The sequence below is a fragment of the Heptranchias perlo genome, chromosome 1 (genome assembly GCF_035084215.1).
Source record: "Heptranchias perlo isolate sHepPer1 chromosome 1, sHepPer1.hap1, whole genome shotgun sequence".
NCBI lineage: Eukaryota > Metazoa > Chordata > Chondrichthyes > Hexanchiformes > Hexanchidae > Heptranchias > Heptranchias perlo.
In genome coordinates, this window is record NC_090325.1 from 181,648,292 (window position 1) to 181,667,530 (window position 19,239).

Here is a 19,239-nt window from a genome sequence, read left to right on the forward strand (position 1 = left end):
TCCCCCACTGGGTATACTTCCATATGTTCTCTTTTGGGGCAGGATCTGCAGAGGGTTGATTGGGTAGAGATGAAGCAGGCAGCCTGCCTCAGATGTAAATGCACCTCCCAACCACCTCTGTCTACAGCTACTTACATACATCCGATGGGGCTGTCTCCTCTGCCTATTCTTCACCAGGGAGTCAGTCACAGAATTATTCTCAGCACCTCATCTTTCGATTAGGCACTTTACAACCTTCTGGACTCAACGTTGATTTCAATAACTTCAAATCATAACCACTGCTCCCCTTTTTTTTCGGACTTGCCCAGTATTTTCAGCATTTTCTGTTTTTATTACAGTTTAGACCTGAATGGTTAGAAGCGGGTTTTAGACACTCAAATGGAAGTGTGCTGTTTGCATCCAATTTCTTGTGGTCGGCATATTAGTACAGCTCCAGATGCAAATTTGAATGGGTTCAGGAGTACACCATTGAGGGGAGCAGAAAACTGAGTTTGGAAGTGAAATTTAAAGGAAAGGGGACAATTAAAGCAATATGGCAGAATAGGAGGCAAAAATTCTGAAAAACTTTAGAAAAGTTTAAAAGACATCTCAACCCATTAGACTTTTCCAAGACTGGAGGAGGAGGGGTCTAAGAAGCAACTGGAAAAATTATATTATACTTAGAAGTACGGGTGATGTTTAAATGTATACAGTCAACTTGCCGAGTGCAATCATTGCATAGCAATCAATGGCATTAGGCAAGGCAGGAGATTTTTAAAAATAAATTAAAATATTATACTTATTTCTTCTGCTGGTACCATCAGCCAGCAAGCTCCCCAGACATGTCTCTCTCACCTACCTGAAGCAGGGGACCTGGTGATGTTGCAAATACTATCAGGAGTCTGCCACTAAATGAGCCTGACCCAGCAGGTTATCCAGGGACAGTAGGCTCACTGGGACAGGCAGAACAAAGCCAAACCCACCATTGTTCTATTGGGATTTCTGTTGGATTCAAAAATCCAGTTGAGGGAATTAGAAAGGGGTAGAGAACTGTTTCATTTACTCTCATGATAAAAGCTTTCCAGGAGAGACCATAGGCCCGATATTAGGAGGGAGGCAGGTTGGCAGCGGGGGGTCGACTGGGCGCGTGCGTAACCTGCCCAGTGAAATCGGTGGGTTTGGCACGCGATCGTAAGTAAATTGAAGCTACTTACCTTGGCTTCTGGGTTTCACGCTGGAAAGCTGCGCAGCAGGCGGACTGCGCACCCGCATCATAGGCTATCAGCTGGAGGAGCCCTATTTAAAGGGGCAGTCCTCTACTGACTCATGCTGCAGAAAATAGTCACAATCGCAGCATGGAGCAGCCCTGGGGGAAGGCTGTTCCCAGGTTTAATGATGCCTCACTCCAGGTCTTACTGGATGGGGTGAGGAGGAGGAGGAGGAGGAGGGAGATCTTCCACCCGGCGGACGGGAGGAAGTGGCCTGCCTCTGCCATCATGAAGGCCTGGCTCGAGGTGGCAGAGGAGGTCACCAGCACCACCAACATATCACACACCTGCATACAGTGCAGGAGGCGCTTCAATGACGTAACCAGGTCAGCCAAAGTGAGTACTCTTACTCATTCCCCTACACTCCATCTGCCACATCACCGCCCCCACCCCACATCTCCTTCTGCACTGCCAACACTACTCTATCACATCACCCCTCACACCCACTGAACCCTTATCCTCATCTTACCTGCACTTCATCACCTCCCCAGTACTCATCCCACCACTACCACTCAACCCAATCCTCATACAATCTCATGGCTCTGTCTCATACTCACCCTCTCATGCATCTCTTTCACGGTCAGCCTCACTCAACCTGCCACTACCTGTGCTGCAGCCACAGGACATGCATCACGTATGTGTAGTAGGAAGCGTAAGGCAAACGTGTCGTGAACATGAAGGGGATGCACAAGGGTGTTTGAGGGTTTGTCATGGTTTTTACATATATTTGATTTCTGATCAACTCAAATTACATATTATATTGTCACAACTACTGCCACGTCTTGGCCATTCTTGACTGGCTTGTGCAATAAGACCTTTTCATGAGGTTCTCCATGAACACCCTTGATGCCACCCATTGGCTCACCCTACAGTGGGTGTATGTGTAGTTACACGACTACTTTGTGCAGGTGCCTGTTGCGCAGCACTGTGTTGTGTAGCTCCACGTGGCGGAGGTGGACGGCGTGCCTGGCGATGTTGCTCGTCCTCCAATGGAGTGATGAATGCAACTATGGAACCCCCCCACCCCACCCTGACGGTGTGAGTGTGAGGGTGTCCGCAAAGTAGGTAAAGGTGTTTGGACAGCAGAGTTTAGGGTATGATGTAATGGGCTCCATTTTAGCACCCGCTATCAGGTGCGTTCCTGGCAGGGGGGCTCCGAAAATCGGGGAATCCCGGAGCGGGTCGGGAGCCCGGCTCCGTAGTGTTGGCAGTGCAGAAGGAGATGTGGGGTGGGGGCGGTGATGTGACAGACGGAGTTTAGGGGAATGAGTAAGTGTACTCACTTTGGCTGACCTACTTAGGTCATTGCAGCGCCTCCTGCACTGTATGCAGGTGGGCGATATGTTGGTGGTGCAGGTGATCCCCTCTGCCACCTCGAGCCAGTCCTTCCTGGTGGCAGAGGCAGGCCGCTTCCTCCAGCCCGCCGAGGGGAAGTTCTCTGTCCTCCCCCTCCTCCTCACCCCATTTAATGATACCTGGAGTGAGGCATCATTAAACTGGGAGCAGCCTTCCCCCTGGGCTGCTCCATGCTGGATTTTTTCCTACTTGTTGCAGCATCTGTCAATGGAGGACTGCCCCTTTAAATAGAGCTCCTCCAGCTGACAGATCTTATGGCGCATGCGAAGTCCGCCCGACGCGCAGCTCAGCAGCTGGGAACCCGGAAGACCAGGTAAGTGGATCCAATTGAGCTGCGATCGCGCGCGGGGCAGACTGATTTCACCGGGCGCGTTACCCACGCGCCCAGTCGCTCCCCCCCGCCGCGAACCCGCAGCCCTGGTAATATCGAGCCCAATAATTTTGAGCGTGGAGACAATGGTGTGGCAGGCAAAACTTTGTCTGAGGTGACAGAGTGCCCTGCTGCAATGAATGAGGTATTCCCCCCAATTGTCAAGGAATCCTCTGCATCTCCCAATGGTTGCTGACTGAAACACGTCTGCAACAACAGGGAGTGTTTCCCACAGCATGGGAAACACGCTGAGGAGAGTCTAAAATCATATCCCTGCTAAAATCTCTTCCCAATGTGGTCTGTCAACCACCTCAAGTACCTCCCTGACTATCTAAACTGTCATCCCGCTGGCTTTAATTGCCGGTGGGAGTCCTCCATGCGGGGGCTGCGCACGCACCGATTCGCGTCATTGGGGAACCTGGAAGTGGGTGGGTTGGAGCCAGGCTCCGGACCCGCTCCGGGATTCCCCAATTTTAGGTACCCCCCACCACGAATGCACCTTCTCGGCCATCCTAAAATTGACCCCCATTAATGGATTTAATGGTTCAAGCCAAGATATATTGGAGAACCCAAAGAATTTTATTGCTGTTGGTACAAAAGGGATAATTATCTGACCTCTTTCTCCCAGCAGGGAGCCTTGCCCACTGGCAACGTCAATTGGAATTTGTGTGTCCACTGCATACAAAATTGTGCTTCAATTTTTGGTGTTTGCTTCTAGCCAGTGAAGCTTCCCACCAGAAGTGTGATGGTGGAAAATGGTCTAAAAGGTGTCATAATGAGCTAATGGGCTCGTTTAGTCCTATTCACTCATCACTGTGACAGTGGACTTGGGTACAATCACTATGGCAGGCAACCATTTTTGTGATGGCTGTCCCAGTCGACCTTTGATTGAAAATTTCAAGACTTTTGACAAGGTCTCACATGACAGATTGGTCAAAAAAGTACAAGCCCATGGAATCCAAAGGCAAGTTGGATCCAAAATTGGCTCAGTGGCAGGAAGCAATGGGTAATGGTTGACGGGTGTTTTTGTGACTGGAAGGCTGTTTCCAGTGGGGTTCCGCAGGGCTCAGTACTAGGTACCTTGCTTTTTGTGATATATATTAATGATTTAGACTTAAATGTAGGGGACATAATTAAGAAGTTTGCAGATGATACAAAAATTGGCCGTGTGGTTGATAGTGAGGAGGAAAGCTTTAGACTGTAGGAAGATATCAATGGACTGGTCAGGTGGGCAGAAAAGTGGCAAATGGAATACAATCCAGAGAAGTGTGAGGTCATGAATTTGGGGAGGGCAAACAAGGCAAGAGAGTACAGGATAAATGGGAGGATACTGAAAGGTGTAGAGGAAGTGAGGGACCTTGGAGTGCATGTCCACAGATCCCTAAAGGTAGCAGGACAGGTAGATAAGGTGGTTAAGAAGGCATATGGAATACTTTCTTTTATTAGCCGAGGCATAGAATATAAGAGCAGTGAGGTTATGCTGGAACTGTATAAAACACCGGTTAGGCCACTGCTTGAGTACTATGTACAGTTCTGGTCACATTACAGGAAGGATGTAATTGCACTAGAGAGGGTACAGAGGAGATTTATGGGGATGTTGCCAGGACTGGAGAAATTTAGCTATGAGGAAAGATTGGATAGGCTGCGGTTGTTCTCTTTGGAACAGAGGAGGCTGAGGGGTGGTTTAATGAGGTGTTCAAAATTATGAGGGACCGAAATAGAGTGGATAGGAAGACCTATTTCCCATAGCAGAGAGGTCAATAACCAGGGGGCATAGATTTAAAGTAATTGGTAGAAGGATTAGAGAGGAGCTGAGGAAAAATGTTTTCACCCAGAGGGTGATAGGGGTCTGGAACTCACTGCCTGAAAGGGTGGTAAAGGCAGAAACCCTCAATTCATATAAAAAGTATCTGGATATACACTTAAAGTGCCATGACCTACAAGGCTACGGACCCCAAGTGCTGGAAAGTGGGATTAGGCTGGGTGGCTCATTTTCAGCTGACACGGACACGATGGGCCGAATGGCCTCCTTCTGTGCTGTAAATTTTCTATGCTTCTATGACAGATTTGTTGGAGTATATCTGAAGATTCAGTTTCAAACTCAGTCTCTTGCTTAAATTGAAAGATGGTACAGTCTTTGGTGTTCCAGCTTTTGGCATTCAGAGGGTTGAGTCCAGCTGAGAAATGCATAACTGAACTCCCAACTAGGCTTGCTTAAATGAGTACAGGCTGGACTGCAGCCTGCTAAAACAGGCCTCATATCTCTATTGCTGTAATTGCTTCATGATGTGGAGATGCCGGTGATGGACTGGGGTTGACAATTGTAAACAATTTTACAACACCAAGTTATAGTCCAGCAATTTTATTTTAAATTCACAAGCTTTCGGAGACTTCCTCCTTCCTCAGGTAAATGTTACCTGAGGAAGGAGGAAGTCTCCGAAAGCTTGTGAATTTAAAATAAAATTGCTGGACTATAACTTGGTGTTGTAAAATTGTTTGTAATTGCTTCCAGCATGGCCTGTTGAACTGATTTCTTAGGTTATGGCCTTGACTGTACTGAACAATAAACTGCCCTTTTGTGCATCTAAGTAAATTGCTGTGTTTTATTCAACTGTACCCAGCACAACCTCTAAACTTGGCAATAAAAGGGATTAGTATCTGCCCTGGGCTAATTTGGCTAGAGGCTAGAAGAGCACATTGGAAGTATGAACACATTACATCACCATGTCATCAAACTGAAGCTTTTCAGCAAAATTTATGAGAAAAGTGGTTTTAGTCTTCTTGATGGCTTCTTGGATAAAATTCTGTTATGCCTATTTAGAAATAGCAGACTTTTAAAAAAATGAAACAATCAAATCCCCACTGTCATCATTCTATCTATGTGATCTAGTAGTGCTATAAGATTGAAAGGAACAATGTGTATACTTGATTGGATTAATGTAAGGAATCTTACAACACCAGGTTATAGTCCAACAAATTTATTTTAAAATCACAAGCTTTCGGAGATTATCTCCTTCGTCAGATGATTGAATGAAAAGGTTCTCAAATCGCATATCTTATACGATGTTGGGACAGCATCACACCAATCAAAAGGTGTCGTTGTTATTCAAACAGGCCAGTCACGGAGAACAGAACGTCCCAGTACACTCGATATACATTGTGTCTTTTACACAGGCAAGCAGAAAGAAACTTAAAATGGCAGAGAGAGAGAGAGAGAATTTTAAAAAACATATAAATTTTTTCCCCCTTTTTGCTGGTGGGGTTACGTGTAGCGTGACATGAACCCAAGATCCCGGTTGAGGCCGTCCTCATGGGTGCGGAACTTGGCTATCAACTTCTGCTCGACGATTTTGCGTTGTCGTGTGTCTCGAAGGCCGCCTTGGAGAACGCTTACCCGAAGATCGGTGGCTGAATGTCCTTGACTGCTAAAGTGTTCCCCGACTGGGAGGGAACCCTCCTGTTTGGCGATTGTTGCGCGGTGTCCGTTCATCCGTTGTCGCAGCGTCTGCATGGTCTCGCCAATGTACCATGCTCCGGGGCATCCTTTCCTGCAACGTATGAGGTAAACAACGTTGGCCGAGTCACAGGAGTATGAACCATGTACCTGGTGGGTGGTGTCCTCTCGTGTGATGGTGGTATCCGTGTCGATGATCTGGCATGTCTTGCAGAGGTTGCCGTGACAGGGTTGTGTGGTGTCGTGGACGCTGTTCTCATGAAAACTGGGTAACTTGCTGCGAACGATGGTCTGTTTGAGGTTGGGTGGCTGTTTAAAGGCGAGCAGTGGAGGCGTGGGGATGGCCTTAGCGAGGTGTTCGTCGTCATCGATGACATGTTGAAGGCTGCGGAGAACATGGTGTAGTTTCTCCGCTCCAGGGAAGTACTGGACGACGAAGGGTACTCTGTTGGTTGCGTCCCGTGTTTGTCTTCTGAGGAGGTCTATGCGATTCTTCGCTGTGGCCCGTCGGAACTGTCGATCGACAAGTCGAGCGTCATATCCCGTTCTTACGAGGGCGTCTTTCAGCGTCTGTAGGTGTCCATCGCGTTCCTCCTCGTCTGAGCAGATCCTGTGTATTCGTAGGGCCTGTCCATAGGGGATGGCCTCTTTGACGTGGTTGGGGTGGAAGCTGGAAAAGTGGAGCATCGTGAGGTTGTCCGTGGGCTTGCGGTAGAGTGAGGTGCTGAGGTGCCCGTCTTTGATGGAGATTTGTGTGTCCAAGAAAGAAACCGATTCTGAGGAGTAGTCCATGGTGAGTTTGATGGTGGGATGGAACTTGTTGATGTTATCGTGTAGTCTCTTCAGTGATTCTTCGCCGTGGGTCCATAGGAAGAAAATGTCGTCGATGTATCTGGTGTATAGTGTTGGTTGGAGGTCCTGTGCAGTGAAGAAGTCGTGCTCGAACTTGTGCATGAAAATGTTGGCGTATTGGGGTGCGAATTTGGTCCCCATGGCTGTTCCGTGTGTTTGGGTAAAGAACTGGTTATTGAAGGTGAAGACATTGTGATCCAGGATGAAGCGGATGAGTTGTAGGATGGCGTCTGGAGATTGGCTGTTGTTGGTGTTGAGTACTGAGGCTGTTGCAGCGATGCCGTCATCGTGGGGGATACTGGTGTATAGTGCCGAGACGTCCATCGTGGTGAGAAGTGTTCCTGGTTCAACTGGTCCGTGGGTGCTGAGTTTTTGTAGGAAGTCTGTAGTGTCGCGACAGAAGCTGGGGGTTCCCTGTACAATGGGTTTCAGGATGCCCTCGACGTATCCAGAGAGGTTCTCACACAGGGTTCCATTGCCTGATACGATAGGACGTCCGGGTGTGTTGGCTTTGTGTATCTTTGGGAGGCAGTAGAAGTCTCCCACGCGGGGAGTACGTGGGATGAGAGTGCCTAGGATGCTTTGAAGGTCTGGATCGAAGGTCTTGATCAGTTTGTTGAGCTGGTGGGTGTGTTCTTTGGTCGGATCTGCGGGTAACCGTCTGTAGTGTTCCTGGTTGTCCAGTTGTCGGTATGCTTCTTTGCAATAGTCCGTTCTGTTCTGTATGACAATGGCTCCTCCTTTGTCCGCTGGTTTGATGACGATGTTTCGGTTGGTCTTGAGAGCGTTGATGGCGTTGCGTTGTGCTCGGGTGACATTCTGGACTGTCTTCTGAGTGCGCCTGATGAATCTGGCATTGACGCATTTCCTGACAGCTTGGGCATACATGTCAAGCTGAGGGTAGCGACCCTCCGGAGGAGTCCAGTTTGACTCTTTCCTCTTCGGTTGCTGTACCGTGGATCCCTCTGTCTGCTGTTCTGGATCATTGATTGTCTCATTGGGTTCACTGTTGAAATCTTGGGGTTTGTGGTAAAATTCCCGGAGCCTCATTCTCCTGATGAATTCCTCTGTGTCCGCCGCGAGACCGATGCGGTCCATTTTGGTGGTGGGGCAGAAATTGAGCCCTCGGCTGAGAACCTCGATTTCGTCTGGTTGAAGGGTGTGGTCGGACAAATTGATGATAGACTTCCCTGTGGTTGTAACCGTGGTACCGGGGGAGGCTTGGTCGTTGCTGGTGGTGATGCCGAGTTTCTCAAGCTTCCTGCTCTTGGTTTTCATGTAGGCAGTGTAGTTCCGTTGCCTCGTCTGTTTGGCGGTATATCGTAGCTGGTCTGCTGTGTCCTGAGTACAGGTTGAGAGTATGGACTCTATCTTGGTTTCGAGGTTGTGGCGTCTGCTGTAGAGTTGGTGTATGAGATGGTTGCAGAGTGTGCGAGAGGTACGGCGGCAGAGTCTCTCAGCGTAATCCGAGTTGTATGTGGACTTGAGTGGGTTCTTGATCTGTAGTCCTTTCGGGATCTTGTCTGCTTTCTTGCAGCTCTGTAAAAACTACAGACTTCCTACAAAAACTCAGCACCCACGGACCAGTTGAACCAGGAACACTTCTCACCACGATGGACGTCTCGGCACTATACACCAGTATCCCCCACGATGACGGCATCGCTGCAACAGCCTCAGTACTCAACACCAACAACAGCCAATCTCCAGACGCCATCCTACAACTCATCCGCTTCATCCTGGATCACAATGTCTTCACCTTCAATAACCAGTTCTTTACCCAAACACACGGAACAGCCATGGGGACCAAATTCGCACCCCAATACGCCAACATTTTCATGCACAAGTTCGAGCACGACTTCTTCACTGCACAGGACCTCCAACCAACACTATACACCAGATACATCGACGACATTTTCTTCCTATGGACCCACGGCGAAGAATCACTGAAGAGACTACACGATAACATCAACAAGTTCCATCCCACCATCAAACTCACCATGGACTACTCCTCAGAATCGGTTTCTTTCTTGGACACACAAATCTCCATCAAAGACGGGCACCTCAGCACCTCACTCTACCGCAAGCCCACGGACAACCTCACGATGCTCCACTTTTCCAGCTTCCACCCCAACCACGTCAAAGAGGCCATCCCCTATGGACAGGCCCTACGAATACACAGGATCTGCTCAGACGAGGAGGAACGCGATGGACACCTACAGACGCTGAAAGACGCCCTCGTAAGAACGGGATATGACGCTCGACTTGTCGATCGACAGTTCCGACGGGCCACAGCGAAGAATCGCATAGACCTCCTCAGAAGACAAACACGGGACGCAACCAACAGAGTACCCTTCGTCGTCCAGTACTTCCCTGGAGCGGAGAAACTACACCATGTTCTCCGCAGCCTTCAACATGTCATCGATGACGACGAACACCTCGCTAAGGCCATCCCCACGCCTCCACTGCTCGCCTTTAAACAGCCACCCAACCTCAAACAGACCATCGTTCGCAGCAAGTTACCCAGTTTTCATGAGAACAGCGTCCACGACACCACACAACCCTGTCACGGCAACCTCTGCAAGACATGCCAGATCATCGACACGGATACCACCATCACACGAGAGGACACCACCCACCAGGTACATGGTTCATACTCCTGTGACTCGGCCAACGTTGTTTACCTCATACGTTGCAGGAAAGGATGCCCCGGAGCATGGTACATTGGCGAGACCATGCAGACGCTGCGACAACGGATGAACGGACACCGCGCAACAATCGCCAAACAGGAGGGTTCCCTCCCAGTCGGGGAACACTTTAGCAGTCAAGGACATTCAGCCACCGATCTTCGGGTAAGCGTTCTCCAAGGCGGCCTTCGAGACACACGACAACGCAAAATCGTCGAGCAGAAGTTGATAGCCAAGTTCCGCACCCATGAGGACGGCCTCAACCGGGATCTTGGGTTCATGTCACGCTACACGTAACCCCACCAGCAAAAAGGGGGAAAAAATTTATATGTTTTTTAAAATTCTCTCTCTCTCTGCCATTTTAAGTTTCTTTCTGCTTGCCTGTGTAAAAGACACAATGTATATCGAGTGTACTGGGACGTTCTGTTCTCCGTGACTGGCCTGTTTGAATAACAACGACACCTTTTGATTGGTGTGATGCTGTCCCAACATCGTATAAGATATGCGATTTGAGAACCTTTTCATTCAATCATCTGACGAAGGAGATAATCTCCGAAAGCTTGTGATTTTAAAATAAATTTGTTGGACTATAACCTGGTGTTGTAAGATTCCTTACATTTGTCCACCCCAGTCCATCACCGGCATCTCCACATCTTGATTGGATTAGGCTTCTTCCACCAGATATGTTTAGCCCAAAGTATTCCATTTCTATCAAAAGTTGGAGTATTGCCAACAGAGAATTTAAATCGGGACCAGGACTATTGTAGTTAACTTAAAGGTCAATTGATGCAAATTAAATTGGCATTTTTTTGAAGTTCTACATTTTAAAGCTAATCTAATTTTTGCTTTTGTCATTTTTTCTTTCTAATGCCTGATTAAATTATTCCATCAGACACTAGCTTTACATAAAAATACAGTACAAGTTTCACCTTTCAACGGAATTCGTTTGATATTAGTAATAAATGCATGAATGTGTTCGCATCAAACTCCTTTGTCCATTATTTTAACAAGGCCATTGATCAGTTTAAAATAAATTGAATAACACTTTTGTTAAAACACTGCCAAAGGAATTTCATTCAAATGGTACGATGTGCTCAATACTAATGCACAGTGTGATTTCAATCCCATTGTTTCTTAATCTGCTTCATAGACATCTTACAGAACGAAATCTAATTTTGTTTAACCTTTACTTCAGTCATATAAGCTAGACCACAAAAATATCAAGGAACTAACTCCTTTAAAGTTAATCTTGTCAAGCACAGGGATCGTAGACATTAAGTAATTTTCCAGTCGTGTAACTTTTCTCATTGATAACCCACTGCTATTATTCACACTCTACAATTCCTACTTCAACAGACAGTCTCTGCAATCAGGCCTGCTGTATTATTTGTACTTACCTCTGCTAAAAACATGTCAAGAATCTTGTTGGATCTGATATTTACCCAACAGGAAAACCCAACATCAGAATGTATTTGCAATTTGTGTTATTTGGTCATACAAATATATCCAATGGGTCCCCGATGTACACTCTCATTTTTATATCACAAGCTTAAACTTGCAGTAGAGGTATAATTGAACAATTTTCAACGACTAATGAACGAAGCTGTTAGAGTAGAAATTATTGTGTCAATTAAATATAGATTTCTGCTCTTCATTCTCATACAATATGTTAATTATAGTTGTTTTGAGGCTTACCAAGTAAAGAGTAATCTGGGGGATGTTATGCTCCACATACATAACATGATTGATTGTCATTATTTGACTGAACTTTTTTGGTAGTAATAAGGGATGAAACCCTTAGTACTTGTGAAAAATATGAGTTACATATGCTCCTTTATCATTTCTTTTGCAACGGAGAATGTATATATAATGCATTACTGATCATCTTATTTGCTGGCTCATTTGAATCTTACCTTTGCTTTCTCTAAACAAAATAATAAATATTGCATTAATGTGTTATCTTTTCATGGGTATAGTTGTCATTTATTTGAAAAAAATATGACCACTGCTGAATTTCAAATGATAACTGATTTTTTGTTTTCAAAATGCTCTAAATAAAATGTTTTGCCTCTGGCAACTCTGCCAACCTGCAACTTGATCCTAGTGCCTTTAATGAACTGTGTTCATTGAGTCAATCCAATTGCAATTTCCTTCAGTAGGACCACACCTGCCACTGATTCTTAAATGTCAACACTATCTTGCATTGGCGACTGGTGACCTTTTTGACAGGTGAGGCACAGCTATAGATGCCTAACCAGCCAGTATGTTACCATGGCAATGGGCCCTTCACATATGTGCAATGAGTTTTATTTTCTTGTCCATAGCTATCTTTCATTATAAGAAGAAAGCCAGGTCAAAGACAAGAGTAAGAGAGAATGCAGTAAACAGATGGAAGGAGAGGAAGACAATAATCACTTTTGAAAGCCAGCTCCTTATCTTGAAGTTGTTCTCTATATGCACATCGTAAACCTCCATCCCTCGCTCCACTTTAAGAGCTTAGGCTTCTCTCTCTCAGCACCAGCCCACACCCTCAGCCCCACCACTCACCTGAAAGCCCTTCTTGGGGAATCACAGCACCACAATGTGGAGCACGACCTCACTGCTCGGCTCCATCCTCCTCACCCGAGCTTCGACCTGCTGCCGACTTCCCGCTCGCCCGCACACACACAAAATTCTTGGGGCACGATTTTAACATTGAAAAACGGGTGGGTTGAGGGCGGGGGGGCATTCAAAATCGCAACCATATGAGACCCGCCACCAACCCGCCCATTTCCCGTTTTCATCAGGGTGGGATGAGGGGCGGGCGACCAACTAACTCCCAGGAGGCGGGTTGGTCACTAAAACCTTTCAAGGAGGCTGCGGGCCTCCATTTTTGCAGATTTTGTAATTTGAACCACTGGGGGGTCGGGATTCCCAAGCCTTCTCCTTCACGCCACGTGAGAGGAGGCGAGAAGGCCCGAAACTGCAGGTAAGTGCCTTTCTGGCACAGCTTGTGGGCCCGGAAGAGCAGGAATGCTTCCCCCAGGACCAACAAGCCTACCTGCAATGAACCCGCAACTCCGATCTCCGACCCCCACCTCCAACCATCGCGGACACCTTCTCCCCGATCTTCGACCCCCCCAATCGATCGCGGAGCACCCTTGATCTCCGACCCCCCCTCCCCAATGATCGCTGACCACCGCAATGACCCCTGACGCTCCCCAATAATCGTTGACCCTCACGATGATCCCCAAACCCTTCCCAACGATCGTGGACCCCCGCAATGACCCCCCCCCAATGATCGTGAACCCCCGCAATGACCCCCTCAAATGATCGCAGACCTCCAGGATGACTCCCGATCTGGGGCACCCCCCCCGTGACTGACCCCCGATCCCTCCCCCCATGACTGACCCCCCCCCCCCCCCACCATGACCCCCATGCCCACCGGTGCGCCTATGCCCACCCATGCCCATCAGTGCCCTGAGCCCGCTGGTGCCCCTGTGCCCACCCATGCCCATCAGTGCCCATGCTCAGTGCCCACCCATGACCCCTCCATGCCCACCCATGACCCCCATGTCCGCCCATACAATCAAAGACTTACCTGAACACATCCTCTCCCTGGCTGCTCTCCCATCCGACTGAGTCCAGCCTGCCAATCAGGCCGGCCATTCGGACAGCAAACCGACAAAAAAAAATAAAAGACGTCCTGATGTCAAAATCGTAAGGCTATCTGGGAAACCCGTACTTCTGGATTTCCCATCCGCAATTTGACCCCTCCTACCTGGCTGGGGGTCAAAAGCATCCACAGATGAGGCAGTTCCTCACTTGTCTCAGTTCATGAGCTGCCTCTGCTATCTTTCAAACAGTAAACTCAATGCCATTTATTGAACTCTTATCAGCTTTCAGCCAAACAAGAGAGATTGTTTATTTTAGACTGTTCCTTTAATTTTCTATTTTAAAAATCCTTTCAATTTACTGACCATGACATTTAGGTTACACATTCATTTCTATTTTGTTATTAATCATACATTTCTAGTTTTATTTTATTACTAGACATTTGTCTGCTTCAATTCTGAATGAAGCTGTACTCTTATTCCTTTTTTATCACAGTCCTCTCACTTTAAACAACACATTAATATCACCAGAAAGGGCATGTGAGACTGACTCAAAATTTCAATCTTTCTTTTTTAAAACTTCCAAAATGCATTTCCTATATTGTCAACAGCTTCAGGCTTCCTGGACTAGCCAGTTTTTAAAAAAAGTTTTCAGGTCACATACTACAATACTGACACAAATCCTAGTATTACAGTAATTCCCCTTGTGAGATGACCCATGAATTACTAGGATGCCTTGCTGGTACTGTTTGCCAGCAATCCCTGGACTTTGACTGCGGACATTATTGGGTTGAACAGATGTCTGCACTGTCTACCATCTTACACAACAAACATCCAAATATTTCAAACCAGCTTTTTCTATCCATTGCACCCTTTTTTTGGTTATGTTTCAAAATAAGGTTTTTTGTATTTTAGTGTGAGATGTTAAATAAGTGTCCAAAATAGTGTTTGCTTACGAATACTGTAACAAAACTCAAAACATTTCTGTCTAAGATTTAGCTTGGCATTGTCTTCTTTAATACTGCCATAGTACATAAGGAGTTAAAAACCACTTTCACTTACAGAAATTTTATCCCACCTTAAATTGTTGGTTGGTCACCAGGCAACTTGTTTGATGGAAGGGCTAAGCCACTCAATTAAAATATAAACATTGGATGGAATTTGTTCAGATACGTACCTGATTGCCAGACTGCCCTATTCCATTTACGCATTTCAGCAGTGGTGCTGTAGACCAGTGCTCAGCCATAAGAGTCGAGCCAAGAATTTGCTAATTGCAAACGCTATTCTACAAATGGAAGTGTAACGATTCTGGTGAATAAAAACTGTCATTTACACCATTTTGGCTCAGTGGTGATTTTGCTATTAAAAATACTTTGAAAGTCATGTCATCAAGGTGACATGGCATCATCATGCCATAATTTTCTAAAAGTATATGAAAACATGTGGAAATGATCATGTAAGGATTAATTTCCCTAATAGCTTAATTGTACACAATGCAATGTATATGTACACTTCAAGATTTTTTAACCATTTTTCTACAGTAAGGATTTGGATAAAAGATTACTTTTAAATGTTGGGTGATAAAAACAAAGTGTATCTACACAAGTTTTTTTTAAAAAAAACATTGAAATTATAGGTAGTTAAAATTATAATAAGATAAGCTTTGATGTTGTTTTCTCATAAACTGTAAATAATAGGCAATTGATAAACACCTCTCTCCCATTGTGTCGGAGAGTCACTGTACCCCTCAACTTGAGAACAGAGGGAGATAAAAGAAAAAGAGAAAGAGACACAGACAAGCAGTCAGGTCCATCAAAGGTTGCGGAAGCAATCAGATCCAGCAAAGTCTGCAAGAAGGTTAGAATACAGCAGAGTAATTAGAAGTTACTGTGTTTAAGTCAAGCAGAACAAGCCACTGATGTGAGCAAGCATGGCATGCTCATTATTTGTATTATTACACAAGACAAGTTGTATTGATTGAATTAGGTGAATCTCATCATAAATGTTGCTCCGTATGTTCAGTCACTGTGAAATAAGATAACTTAATGATGCATAACGGTCTCATCCTACCGAGACATTGAAGAAGCACATGTGCAAAAGACACAAATATTCAGTTCAGATCACAGGGACTATTATTGTTACACCCCTGGGTTACACTATTCTACAGTTTGATATTGGGCAGTACAGGAACACCCCTCAACATAAGATATTTACACCGTTTACGACAAGCAGTGCTCTTTCCAAGAGTGTCTTTAAGGAGAGAGAGGTAGAGAGGCAGAGAGGTTTAGGGAGGGAATTGCAGAGCTCAGGGCCTAGGCAGCTGAAGGCACAGCCGCCAATGGTGGAGTGATTAAAATTGGGGACACGCAAGAGGCCAGAATTGGAGGAGCGCAGAGATCTCAGAGGGTTGTCGGGCTGGATGAAGTCACAGAGATAGGGAGGGGAGAAGCCATGGAAGGATTTGAAAACAAGGATGAGAATTTTAAAATCAAGGCGTTGCTGGACCGGGAGCCAATGTAGGTCAGCGAGCACAGTGGTGATGGGTGAACGGGTGAGAGTTAGGATACGGGCAAGTTTATGGAGGGTGGAAGATGGGAGGCCAGCCAGAAGAGCATTGGAATAGTCAAGTCTAGAGGTAACAAAGGCATGGATGGGTTTCAGTAGCAGATGAGTTGAGGCAGTGGCAGAGATGGGCAATGTTACGGAGGTGGAAGTAGACGGCCTTGGTGATGGAGCGGATATGGGGTCGGAAACTCATCTCAGGGTCAAATAGGACGCCACGGTTGCGAACAGTCCGGCTCAGCCTCAGACAGTGGCCAGGGAGAGGGTTGGAGTCGGTGGCGAGGGAACAGAGTTTGTGGCGGGGACCAAAATGTTGGTCTTCCCAATATTTAGGTGGAGGAATATTAACAGTATAACATGACAATATGACGATGGGTTTGGGAGAGAATAAGTCTTCAAAATGTGGATATTCTTCTGCAAAATTCTAGGAGTGCCCTGGGCACACAATAATAAAGGTTGGACCTGAATATGTACAGTAATTATTTTTCACCATATAGCCGAGAGCATTGCCTGCAGGGTAAAATGTAGAGTGAAAAATTGGAACTCTAGATTCTCATCATTATCCAAATGGTCAATAAACACATCACTGAAACTGTTTGATGTCAAATAATTTGAAATGGCATAAAACAATTTTGAAGTTACACTTTATAATAATAGCATAATCATCCGAAATTCCTTTGTCTGATATTTTAGTGGAGCTGTTAATCTGTTATTATCCCACAGCATAATTTGAAAGACAATGGGGTAAATTTTTGTCTTCATCGCCAAGGCTTCAATACTTTCAAATCAATAAAATCAAGATTTAACAACTCACCATGTTCATCAAGAAGAATATTGTCAGGTTTGATGTCCCTAAAACAGGAAAGTAGAAACAGAGGTTATTAGTTACTAACGGAAACAAAGCTTCTCAATTATATTTCTTAATTACATATGTTCCATTCCTAGCTCTACAATGAAAATAATACAAAACTATTAAGTATTGTTGCTAGATTTGAAAACCTTTTAGAAAATTGCTATCATGTTTTAGATACCAATGGCAGTTCTCGCATAAAAGTTGATGTTGGAGGGATTTGTTTTAATAAGCTTTCTTTTTCCATCTATTCCTGTTCTGATTATGTTCTATAACTGCTTCACTTGACATCTACTTTCCGGGCACATAAGAGACAATAATGGACTATTTTTTCAGTATGTTTAAAAATAAACTTACAGTAATGAATAGAATCATAGAAAGGTTACGGCATGGAAGGAGGTCATTCGGCCCTTCGAGTCCATACCAGCTCTATGCAAGAGCAATCCAGCTAGTCCCACTCCCTTGCCCTATCCCCGTAGCCCTGCAAATTTTTTCCTTTCAATGACTTATCCATGAAAGCCATGATTGAATCTGCCTCCACCACTCCCTCGGGCAGTGCATTCCAGATCCTAACCACTCGCTGTGTGAAAAAGCTTTTCCTTATGTCACCTTTGGTTCTTTTGTCAATCACCTTAAATCTATGCCTCTGGTTCTTGACTCTTCCGCCAATGGGAACAGTTTTCCTCTATCTATTCTGTCTCGACCCTTCATGATTTTAAATACCTCTATCAAATCTCCTCTCAACCTTCTCTGTCCCAAGGAGAACAAACCCAGCTTCTCCAGTCTATCCTCGTAACTAAAGTCCCTCATCCCTGAATAAATAAAAATTGTTCCCCAAAAGTTATTCCAAAAGCACACATATTAATAAAAATTTCAGAAATATTAAAAATATCACTAATAAAAACAATGATGCAACAAGAATGCTGTTCCTTTTTAAAATTTTCCTGTTGCTCTTAAGAGCTCCATCATACCCTGGGCTTCCCTTAGTTAATTCGCAACAGGCTTTGAAGCAAAAAATGCCTGGCACCTAAGCTGGACTTTGGGGAATCCTGTCATACAAAAAGAATGCAGTGCCTTCTCAATCTACTGCCAGTTTTGCATGGGGAAATTTATGTAATTGCTCACCCTAGTGAATGTCAATCACCTGCTTGATACATCTGTGAACTGCAGATTAACTGATGTTGATTATGTCTCCTCTGCCAGCTTGGAATGAGCCAGAGGCATAAAAGTTCAGGGCTTGTGGTGATCATGTCTGAAGGTCGTGGTCACCACAGTTTCCAGAAAAGGTCACAACTCTGCTACGGCCTCTCGAGTGAAGTCTGTAAAGCGTTTTCCCCCAGACATGCCAAGGTACATGTGTGTCTGTCTGCACATACACATCTAGTGGTAATGGCAGTCTACCTTGAGTATAGTTTCACTTACCTAGCAGCCCTCCTTCTCTCCTCGTCTTTCATACATAGAAATATACAGAAGTTGCAACTCAGAAATAGACCAATTTTTTTTTTATTCGTTCATGGGATATGGGCATTGCTGGCAAGGCCAGCATTTATTGCCCATTCCTAATTGCCCTTAAGAAGGTGGTGATGAGCTGCCTTCTTGAACCGATGCAGTCCCTGTGGTGAAGGTTCTCCCACAGTGCTGTTAGATAGGGAGTTCCAGGATTTTGACCCAGCGACGATGAAGGAACAGCAATATATTTCCAAGTTGGGATGGTGTGTGACTTGGAGGGGAACGTGCAGGTGGTGTTGTTCCCATATGTCTGCTGCCCTTGTCCTTCTAGGTGGTAGAGGTCACGGGTTTGGGAGGTGCTGTCGAAGAAGCCTTGGCGAGTTGCTGCAGTACATCCTGTAGATGGTACACACTGCAATTGGCCCAACCAGTCATTGTCAGCAATTACCCTCCATGCATGCAAATAGTTCTAATCTCATTTACCCAGCCTGATCCCATATCTCTCCAACCCTTATTCCTTCAACCACTAATCTAATCTTGAATGCTGACATACTTTCTGCCTCAACCTTGAAGTGAATGCTACAGCCTCACAACACTTTGTATAAAAAAAATTCTCCTGTCCTCTGTTCTAAATCTAAACCTTGTATCTAGGGCCCTTTGTTCTTGACCCCTCAACTAGTGGAAACAGTTTGCTTCTATCTACTCTGTCCCATCCTTTCATAATGTCAAACACTTTTATCATATCACCCCGTAATCTATATATTCTAATGAAAAAGACACGATTTTTCAAGATTTTCTTCATTTGTATTTCCTCCTAGTGAA

The 19,239-nt window shown here is 45.5% G+C and overlaps 1 protein-coding gene across 2 annotated transcripts in view; it reads right to left on the reverse strand.

Annotated features, from left to right (window-relative positions):
* LOC137328538 (serine/threonine-protein kinase 32B-like) overlaps positions 1-19,239 on the reverse strand; it is a 295,819-nt gene that overhangs the window by 65,808 nt on the left and 210,772 nt on the right. For both annotated transcript variants that reach the window (XM_067994345.1, XM_067994346.1), the window contains exon 5: positions 16,933-16,970. In XM_067994345.1, the coding sequence (XP_067850446.1) occupies positions 16,933-16,970 (38 nt within the window). The remainder of the gene's footprint in view (positions 1-16,932; positions 16,971-19,239) is intronic.